Raw genomic sequence first — 11,224 nt, forward strand, 5'->3', positions numbered from 1 at the left:
CCTTCTGTAACAAATGAAAAGCTGAATAGTTGCTCCATTAACTTAAACGTGGATAATGATAGTACAGACAAAATTGGAAGTTAATGTCTATGAAATATGACAAAGCTAATACGCTAGCTTCAAGACTATTTTACTACAACACTGACCAATTTTCTTCTACCCTCCTTACAGTGACAACTATCATCATCATCAAATCACCGAAACTCCACTTCTGACTAGAAACTAATCCAAAAATCCCTTGCTATGTTGACTGAAAAAGATGCCACAAGTCTCGGCTACAACCAACTTTCCTTAAAAGATCTTGAAAAGGATACCACCATGAGTGGCAAAGAATGGAGCAAATACAAGTGACTCAACTGCCATCAGTTTGATCAAAATGTTGAGTGATGGGCCTGAAGTGTCCTTCAGGGGGTCACCGATGGTGTCGCCAATAACAGCAGCCTTGTGAGGTTCAGAACCCTTTGGGCCGAGAGTCCTTGCATGCTCTGAAGCACCAGCCTGATAGAGAAAGCAAATTTAATAAACTCTAGTGTGTGCCATGAAACACATACATAAAGTTGGATGTGTCTTCTATACCTCAATATACTTCTTGGCGTTGTCCCATGCACCTCCAGTGTTTGATGCAGATATTGCTATCTGGAAAAAATACACACATGAGATTTGGATATAATTCTTTTAAAAGAACCCATATTTGAACAGAATCCTTAAAACTCCAAAATCATAAAGCGGAAGAATCTGATCATACCTGTACACCGGATACCAAAGCACCGGCAAGTACACCAGAAAGTGTCTCCACTCCAAAGAAAATACCAACTATGAGGGGTGTGAGCATGACTAGGGCACCTGGTGGAATCATTTCCTTGATAGATGCATCAGTCGAGATCTTAACACAAGTGGCATAATCAGGTTTAGCAAGGCCTTCCATGAGACCAGGAATAGTGTTAAATTGTCTGCGCACTTCCTCAACCATCTTCAAAGCTGCACTACCCACACTCTTCATGGTCATGGCAGAGAACCAGTAGGGAAGCATGGCTCCAACAATCAAACCAATAAACACCTTGGGGGTCAAGACATCAACCGTTGAAATTGCAGCCCGACTAACAAAAGCACCAAACAGAGCCAGAGACACAAGTGCAGCAGATCCAATGGCAAAGCCCTGGAAAGAAATGAATGTCCACAGTTAGGAAAGGAAGAAATGCTGGGAAAGATCTCCATTATGCAAATGCAGAAAAAGGAAAGCATGACTATATAGACGAAAGACGAGATGCATAATTGAAAAATATCAAAATGTCCATAAAGATTTAACCACCATACAATGTATAAGGAGAAATTGAAAACAGAGAAGGATCTATAAGGGCTCACAAAATGAAAATCAAGACCAATTTACAAACCTTTCCAATCGCAGCAGTGGTATTTCCAGCTGCATCAAGGGCATCAGTTCTTTCACGGATCCGGTGGCTCATGCCAGCCATCTCAGCAATGCCTCCAGCATTGTCACTGATAGGACCATATGCATCAATCGCCAATCCAGTTGCAATTGTGCTCAACATTCCAAGAGCAGCAACTGCAATACCATACATGGCAGCAAAAGAAAAACTGACAAAGATAGCTATTGCAATGGCAAAGATAGGAATGATGACAGATTTGTATCCAAGAGCAAGGCCAAAAATAACATTTGTCGCAGCACCAGTCCTGCAGGAGTCTGCTACATCTTGGACAGGGCTGCAAACAGAAACAACAAGAAAAGCAAAATAAGACAAACATGAAGATTATCAACATCACAGGCACAAAATCATAGAATGCAGTCAGACTACACTTTTACCTGTAAGCATTGCTAGTGTAGTACTCGGTGACAAATCCGATGATAAGTCCAGCCCAAAGACCAACGGCCACACATAAAAAGAGTTCCCTGCACAATCAAACCAATCAATTTAATCGTCAAGTGTCTATTAATTACGTGAACACATACTCACTCAACGGACAAGACAAAAGGAATTAAGAGACATAGTCAACCTAAACAATATATTCTTAAAAGAATAGCTCACTTCTGATTCAGTGGCATTTAGTAACAACGGGTGTCAAATTCAATATTTAGTATTGTCCAAACGTTAAGTTGACACTCACCAATTCTTGACAACTTTCTGAGTGCCAAAATTAAAAATGGTGAAGGAAGACGGAAGGCAAGTCCATGTAACAATTGCAATTCCAATTGTCATAAGAACAGTTGATATAATGAGTTGGTTCTTCAGTGCTGGTTCAATTTCTTTGACAGCCTTAATTTCAAAAAAGTCAGTAGCAAAAAGGGTGGTTATCAAACAAACGAGAATCCCCATGGAGCTTATAAGCAGGGGGTAACACATGGATGTAAAATCATGTTCAATTCCAAAAGATGAGATGGAAGCCACCACAAGAGCAGCACAAGATGATTCAGCATATGAACCAAAAAGATCAGACCCCATTCCTGCAATGTCCCCAACATTATCCCCAACATTATCAGCAATCACCTGCAAGGACATTGAAAGTAGATTATTAACAAGATTTCTTCAGGAGATGGCAAAATACACATGAAGAGGAAAGTTTAGCTTACAGCAGGATTTCTGGGATCATCTTCTGGAATGTTCCTTTCAACCTTACCAACGAGATCAGCACCAACATCAGCAGCTTTGGTGTAAATACCACCACCAACCCTACCGAAAAGAGCCATTGAGGATCCACCAAGCCCATATCCAGTAATTGCCTCAAAAAGACCCTCCCAGTCATCACCATAGTAAAGCTTGAAGAGATTAATGGCAATGTAAAGAACTAGGAGGCCATTGGCGGCAAGGAGAAAACCCATCACTGCACCAGACCTGAATGCAACAATAAAAGCTTTCCCAACACCTTTTCTCGCTTCCAAAGTTGTTCTTGCATTTGCATATGTTGCAATTTTCATCCCTAAGAAACCAGAGATAACAGAAGTGACAGCACCAAGCAAGAAGGATATCGTGCTGAAGATTGCAGTTGCAAGGGCTGGCTTGCACATCTTCTCCTTGTTGTAAGTACATGGCTGGCCCTTAGTGCTGAAACCTTCAACTGAGCCCAAGAAAAGGAAGATCAGGATTGCAAAAGCAATCATGAAGATACCCACATACTGATACTCAGTAAATAAAAAAGATGTTGCCCCTGCCATAAAAAAACAATTCAAATATTAGATAGTGCTAAAGAACAAAAGGTACCGTGCAGGTAGTGCAGTCTAGACAACCTGATATATACAAACGCTTGTTCATGAAGAAAGCAAGATAAAAACAGGCTAAGACAATGAGGATAGAACCATTGATGAAACTTGCAGCAGAACAATACTAAACTTATGCCATTGCATATGCTAGTTAATTGTGACAGAATTTTGTTTGCACTCGTTTTGAACTTTGTTGGTATTGCATTGGAAAAACAAGCATACTATGCCCAAAGTTTTGACAGGCTGTACACCCACGTTGGTCTAATATAATATACATGGCATAGTTCAAAAAGTACCACAGTTCCTACACTCAGGCAAACCACATGAGAAAGTATTAACAAGGGGTGAATGCTTTAAGCAGAACTTAAATTTTCAGGAATGACAGCTTGTCTTACCAACTTTTTGAAGTAGTTTCACTCAGACAAAGTGCAAAGCAAATCATGATGGTTCAAACAGAAACCATGCAATATATTTCATCAAGTTCACTAGAGTTGAGAAAAGACTACTGACCAGTCCACAACCAAGATGTTTATGGACAACTAAAGGCAAAAGGTAAATTCAGGTTAAGAAAATAGCACTACGTATAAAGTGTAAAGTGAAGAAAAGTTGAGTTCCAATAAAAATTATTTAGCAAATTACAAGATGAGCCGGGTTGGTTCAACCTACAAAAAAAACATGAGCCAACAAGCTCCTGTTTACAAGTATGGCTGCCAAACTGACTTTTCTCAGTCTTCCATATTAGCAACAGTAACTACGCAGCATGAAGATGAAACAGGACAACGCATCAACAAAGTTACTATTAATATTCTTCGAGATCAAGCAAGCTGATAATATTAAAAATGAATAAAGGTAGATCCAGTGTCAGCCATTACACCAAAGAGCTGAACAGAGCAACTTTAAAGCAGTAGGTTCTATCAGAATAAACCCTAAACCCTCTGTTCCTCGTCTCAGCTAATGCATCTACAACATGTAGATTACAATATAATTTTCAAACAGAAACAAACCGTCGTAGACTCGAAAACAACAACGAAATAAAGCTAGAAAATATGTTGATTTCAACAAGTAAAACAACACTAACTTCGGGCACCACTAGGTTCATAATCGTGGAATTTAGACGACATGAAATTTTGCACCCTTTCTTTTCCATATCACAAAGATTTATCACTAAAAAATGAGTAGAAAAAGAGCACATATAGATAAGTACAAGTGCAACTAAATCTGAGAAGAACATAAAGAGATCCATATAAGAGCTTATTATTTCACCTTCAGAGATGGCATTCTGTATCTCGGCGCACTTCGCAACAACGTTCTGGTCGTTAATTCCTTCCTCTTCTTCAATCAAATAGTCTCCATATCCATTCTTATTATTGTTACTCGGAGAAGTAGCTCCACGTTCCGACGAGACTTTAACACGCGAGACAAGGTACCACTGGAATAAAGAGAAGACGATTCCAACGACGGCACATACTGGAATCACTATCTCTGTCCCTAGATCTGGCAACAACGCCGACCCCATTCTATGAACGGAACCCTAAAAACCTCGCCGGAAAATAGCGGCAAGAAGATTAAATGAAGAGTGAAGAACAACACGGCTTTTCGGAGGGTTTCCTGAGTTGGTGGAGTTTTAGCTACACTTCATTATATACCGAGAAAATATGAGTATTGTGAAAAGTGAAGGACTTTATCATAGTTATGATGTGCTTTCGTATTTTAGCCGTTAGATTCTATGATGATTCATCATCAAAAGTAATCAACGGTGTAGAGTAGATGAATCGGTGCTCGGCGGACTTGAAAGTAGAGCGGGAACTCTATTCTAAAAAAAAGAAAAGAGCTTATTTTTCACGCATCTTTAGGATTATTATTGGATCAGGAATTAATTCCTTTACAATATGTGGACTAATCAAATTGTTTATGAGATAATTTGAAGATAATCAAATTATTCATATCCAAGTGTCAATTAATCAATGGAGGGTCACACAACTATTGTTGGTTGGATCTCTATCATTATAAAAAATTTCGTAATTACTTAGCTAATTTTTATTAAGAATATTTAGAATTCAATTAGATGACGGTGCCTGACGTCGCTTGTGTTGAATAGCGTGCATGCCTCTAATCGGATATACCCTTATTATTCTTTTAATTTTTATTTTATTTTGTTTGTTTTTAGAGGTTTAAAAAGGTCACTTTTAATTTTTTAAATTAAAAAATTGCCGTGAAATTTGGTAACTCCGTGAATAGTGGAATGGATTAGTAGAACATAAAAATGACACGTTGTAAATGGGGGATGATGAGTTATAGCATGCCTTTTTGTATCAAAAGGGGTGTACAAGTTTTGGGGTAGGCGGATTAAATCTTTTACTTAATTTTTTGTCCTAATTCAAGTATTATTTGTATCATATTAAAGATTGATTTATATAATTTGAAATTTTTTTAAAATAATAGTACTAAAGCATGATAAATTAAGACTAAACTAGCGATTAGTCATGAATTTTCAAATATTTTTGAAAAAAATAGATTTGGTGGAATTTTGTTAAAGTTTCAATGGGTATCCGGCCAACGTTTTTAAAAATATTTTTTTTAGTTACATGAAATATGACTTATAACCCATATATTTTTAAAAATATCAAAAAATATCCAATCATAACAAATAAACACACTTATTAACTTCAAATTATGTAGAATTCATTTGTTACGTTCTTTAGCATCGTCAAAAATTATACATATCGGCAAATGTTTCTTGAAGTAAATATTACACAAATCAAGCAAAATAAGTCCAAAGTAATAGATGAGGCTTTTAAGAAAAATAATTTTTTTGGGACAAGTTTTTTTTTAAAAAAAAACACCAATATAACTTGTCCCAAAAAGTAATTGAATATCTTAACCTAAATATAATAATAATAATATATTAAGCTATGAAAACTAATTAAGATTGTTATTTTTCACCATCTAAATATTTGAAACTTAATTTTATTTAAAATGTAATTATTAAGAAGTTATTAATAAAGTATTAAACTAATTTATTATTGTACAATAAAAATAATTAAAAAATGTGGTGATTGAGTGATGATGACAACAAGTAATAGTAATTGTAGATAATGATTAAGAGAAGTGTTGGCTAACGATGGAGTCATGGGTAATAATTATTGAGGGCAATAACTGACAATAGTGGTTGATGTTGATAGTTGGCCTAATCTATCGGTACCACCCTAAAGTTGGCATCAATTTTCGCTTAAACACCTTAATTAAGCTTTGTTCATTTTAGACACCTCATGTCATGTCGTGTTGTGTCATTTTGACATTTTTTACTGACATGGCATAGTGAGTGTAATACAGTCAATACCAGCGCGTGAAAGGCTTATTTAATCTCTTTTTTTTTCATTTTCTTCCTCATTTTTCAGCCACCATCTCTCAAAACTTGAAACTCTTCCATGGAGAAATAGGTTTGATGATGCTACAGAAAAGAAAAAAACGAATTTCAACACGAAGGTATTTTTAAAAAAATAAAAATTCAACCCATTAGAAGGGCCACGATTCATGATGTCGCAAAAAAGATGGGCAGCGAAAAATCTTTTTCAAAGACGATGGGTGGGGTGGGAGACGGGTGGAGAAGATGATGTGGGTGGGGAAAGGGTTGGGGTTAGGGTGGGTAGAGGTGGAGAAGACGTTTTTTTTTTTGTGTGTAAAAAAAACCACATGTCATTTAGTCATTGGCTACTTCTCCATTCTACTAAAATATCATTATTTAGAAACTATTTTTGATATATATGCCACATGTTTCTATTTAATTTGCCACTTTGACACGTCATCGGCGAGTGTGTTACACACACCTTATATATTTGACTGATTGTTAAAAAAGTGTTAAAATGACACAATGCAGTATGACATAAGGTGTCTAAAATGAACAAAACTTAGTTAAGGTGTCTAAGTTAAAATTAATGCCAACTTTAGGGGTCACCAATAGGTTAGGCCATAGTTAATTGTAGTAATAAGTCTGATGATGATTGATGATATACAATAATGATCATTCTTTATCATGGTAAAGATAACTGATGATAATAATTAAAGTCATATTGACTAAGAATCTATATATCTATATAAAGGAGAAACATAGAGAATGTGGCACCTCTCTATAATCTTCATTCTCAATTTTCATTTTTCTCCTTCTTTTGGCCCTTTTTTCATATTTAAAATATTTAATTTATTGTAAAAGCATTATTTAATTTAATATAAATAAATATTATATTGATGAAGGAACATTTCTATATATCAAAGACTCTCACATGCCAAATATTTTTTTAAAGACTCTTCACATGCCAATTTTTTTTTATATTATATAAAAAAGTAAAATGACAATTACTACTACTCCATTTATTTTATTCTTTAATGTACAAAATTGAATGTCTAAAAATTTACTACTCCACTCAATTCTCATAATTTGAAAAACTAAAAGTCTTATCAGTTTTTTTTTTTTCTTTTTTTGCCTTGTGGATATTTTCTTATTATATATATAAAAAAAATGTCAATTATTATTCCTCAATTTATTTGATTCTTTAATTTATATATATAATAAAGCTAAATGTAGACAAGGTGATGTCGTACATATCTATGACCTTCATTCTTATTTATCTTTTTCCTTCTTTTTTGAGCATTTGTTAGTTTTTTCCTCATTTTTAATATAGTTAATATTTATATAATTGTTGAATGATTAATGTTTTATTGTAAATATGTTATATTAATGTAGATGTCCATAATTTCAAGATGTAATTCCATCATTATGTGTAATAAACTCACACCTGTACCACTTCCTCTTTTATCTTCAATGCCGCTTAATCTTCCCCACATTCTCAAGAATTAATGTCTTGTTTATTGTTATCTCTTTATATGTCTTTATGTAACAATATAAATAGAGGTCTTGAGGAATTATGTTATGCACTTGAAGATTTGAGAAACACTTGAATATACTTGGAAGAATAAGAAAAGTCTTCTATCTTATCCCTCTACATTTGTTGTCTACTTTCTTACTTATATTATTACTTCTTTAGCTTAATTTGAAATATGTTTTGATTGTTGAATAGTCACATCTATTTGCATTTACCTTCCAGACTAGAAAAGATGTATTAATACTTTGTAATTGTTCAATGTAATTACATACGATGAAAATTCATTGTCTCCCGATAAGTATGAGATTTGTTACAAACGAATTCAAAGAGACAAAATCCTATGTCAAGACCTTTGCTATTAAATATTATTTTGGTTATGAAGCTGCATTTTCAAGGTAATAATTTGTCCACTTCTTTCTTTTTTGGTTGTTTTAGAAGTAGTATAAATATGCAATAGTGTGAAAAATGTATCGGAGTTTCAAAATATAATACTTTTTAGGTACTTTATTTTTTTTCTTTTTTCAGTTTGTCTTTGATTCATTTAGTTGAAGAAAAAAATTAACAATGGCTTAAATTATCTTTATGTCTAATGCGAAAGACAGAAAAAGTAAACCTACGCTAAGGTATAAAAACACTTTATTCTTTGTTTTTTTTTTCTTTTATTCAATATAAATGCTAATTATTTTATACTTTTTATTTAAGATTTTGATAAGTATTTATACTTCCGAATGCAATAACTTTGAGTAGGTGATTGTTTCCTATGTTGAATTGAGACTTTAATGTGTGAGTTTTCGCCATGCAATAACTTTTGTATACTCTTCCTTTGCCTTTAATTTTTTTTCTTAAATAATTTCTTTGTAATTTTTCATGATCTATAATTATTTTCCATCAATTCTTTTGACTTCATAAATTTTCATCAAATGATATGAGTGATATAAATTTATATCATATTAATCTCATAACGTCTTTTTCTAAAAAATTCTTGATTTCTTTCCATGTGTTCATTCATAATACTTAAAATTATTTTTTTTCAATAAAAAAAAACTTAATTTTTTTCATTTGATTTTCAAAAAGAGGAAGGGAAAAAACTAACAATACAAAAAGATCAAAAGACGGATGATTTCAGGAAGAAAAAATAATTGTCAAGACAAAAATAATGACAACTCTACCCCCATCCAAACCATCATCGTCTTAAAGCTTGACTTGTATTAGAAAGGTTATGACAACACATTCTTAATTAATTAATAAGGCCAAATATATGCATTGACAATTTTTAGATATTTTTAAGTTAACACATAATAATTTTATATAGATAGGAATTGACAAGATGATATGATACCTCTTTATGAAATAAAATATTATTTGCACCCTTCTTTCATTTAACACTTTAATTATGAAATAAATTGAACACACTGTAACTCATATGAACTTGTAATGTTAATTGAAATTCAATAATTATGTTAACATGAATTTATGTTTAAGAAAATGTAATAAATGGTCGTACGAAGTGATTTTTGAATTTTTATAGCGTCTCTTTTTTTCATGATTGTTTTGATTTTTTTCAATAGTAGTTTTTTTACACGTGTGTTGCACGTGATTATCAATTCCAAAAATATATGTTATAGTAAATAATATTGCTTATTTAAGTGAAGATTTGAATAATAAGCTTATCAAAAAATATTATTGCAGATTCTTTTGTGAATGTTCAACGTGGATCGTCATATATATCTCTTATTCACGCAAACCTATGAAGATGGTCAATGAAAAGTTTTTTTAGCTAAATACAATAATGTATATATTTATTTCAATTTGATGAGATTCAATCATGTAATTAGTCTCATCTCACTAATATTACCTTATAGACAATATTTGTTTTGTATTTTTCTTGTCATCTAACCAGATTTGTTTTGCATGTGTATTCTACGTTAAATTGTTTAGATGTCATACGAACATGTGAAGAGAACAACTATATTTTACATATTCACATATTTTCACATTTGTTGTGAGTTTTAAAAAAATAAAAAATAAACTCGGAACATTATAAAATAATATATTTTGAAGTTAGAAGATCCATACCTACCCAAATAGAAATATATATTTGCATTAATGAAAATATTTATCTCATAAAATTTATTATTAAATAAATAATAAAAATTAAACTAATACAAACTTCAACTGGCGTTATTACAAGTCAGATGAACTTTTCTTCGTCTAAAATACTGAAATATTAAGAAATAGTAAATAAGTAAAACAAAAGGGCAATGTTTATATAGTAATAACTATCTTGAAGCAAACTTCACGAGAGTCCTAATCACATAAGTAACACTGATAAATAAAATCATTCTTTTGTCTTGAGCATCAAAAACAAATCGTGACAATTCTCTAAATTTTGGAAAAGATATTCAGAAGCATATATCTACATCACAAGAGAAATTGTTAACAAAATAAATGAATTTAGACTACATCATGTTAACTTCATATATTGGAACATTACATACTAATGTACAATGCAGTTACTTTTCCTAAGTATCCGAGACAAGACAGACTGGCCAACACTTTAGCCTCAGATCTTTATCTTTCTGCAACACTCTTCCGACTTGATGCGCCCCTGAATCCGCAAGTACCGGCTTGATTACCCCCTAAGATAAGAGGAGGATATAGAAGCAGATTTAGTTGCAGGTAAGAGCGAGTTTACCCGCCTTTGGAATATGAGTAGGGCTCTTAAGTGGCGCGTTCGTGGAGGCAAACCGAAGGAAGAGCAAAAGGAAGGTTGGATGCTTGTGGGGCGCGGCCATCCGGCCTCGAATAGGAGGGGGCAACGCTCTGGATCCTCCCTGCTTGCAGAAATGATTATGCAAAAAAATTATTATTATATCATCAAAATTATTTTCCCCAAGTACTCAAGGTTATGAAATATACCCTCTTAGGATAGAACGACTTACTTCATCATAATAGTGGTACCTCATATTCTGCTAAACTTCGAACTCACTCAACAACAATAAATTCCATAAAAAAAAATGCAAGAAGAAGAAGAGTAGAAGATTAAGAAAAAATAGTTGAAAAATTAGAGAAAGCCCTTCTATTTATAGTTAACAAAGGGTAGTATGAACAAATATTTTTTGTGTCTTAT

The 11,224-nt window shown here is 33.1% G+C and overlaps 1 protein-coding gene across 1 annotated transcript; it reads right to left on the reverse strand.

The window, feature by feature from the left end:
* Positions 1-14: 14 nt before the first annotated feature.
* On the reverse strand, positions 15-4,836 carry LOC102583477 (pyrophosphate-energized vacuolar membrane proton pump-like). Its single transcript, XM_006341337.2, has 8 exons — positions 4,478-4,836; positions 2,588-3,162; positions 2,125-2,504; positions 1,823-1,909; positions 1,392-1,722; positions 746-1,156; positions 577-636; positions 15-498 (listed from the first exon to the last, which is right to left on the reverse strand). Exons 1-8 carry the CDS (start codon positions 4,728-4,730, stop codon positions 292-294), a joined length of 2,304 nt encoding a protein of 767 aa, XP_006341399.1. The 5' UTR covers positions 4,731-4,836; the 3' UTR covers positions 15-291.
* Positions 4,837-11,224: the final 6,388 nt, after the last annotated feature.

Source organism: Solanum tuberosum, unplaced genomic scaffold, assembly GCF_000226075.1.
Source record: "Solanum tuberosum cultivar DM 1-3 516 R44 unplaced genomic scaffold, SolTub_3.0 scf00026, whole genome shotgun sequence".
NCBI lineage: Eukaryota > Viridiplantae > Streptophyta > Magnoliopsida > Solanales > Solanaceae > Solanum > Solanum tuberosum.

What these genes read in the sequence shown, in the direction of transcription:
- LOC102583477 (XM_006341337.2), bottom strand. Translation starts at nt 4,730, where the DNA reads ATGGGGTCGGCGTTGTTGCCAGATCTAGGGACAGAGATAGTGATTCCA. An exon ending in CCACTGCTGCGATTGGAAAG is followed by an intron (nt 1,157 to 1,391) that starts GTTTGTAAATTG and finishes ATTTCTTTCCAG; the next exon opens with GGCTTTGCCATTGGATCTGC. An exon ending in CTTTGGTATCCGGTGTACAG is followed by an intron (nt 637 to 745) that starts GTATGATCAGAT and finishes TATTTTTTCCAG; the next exon opens with ATAGCAATATCTGCATCAAA.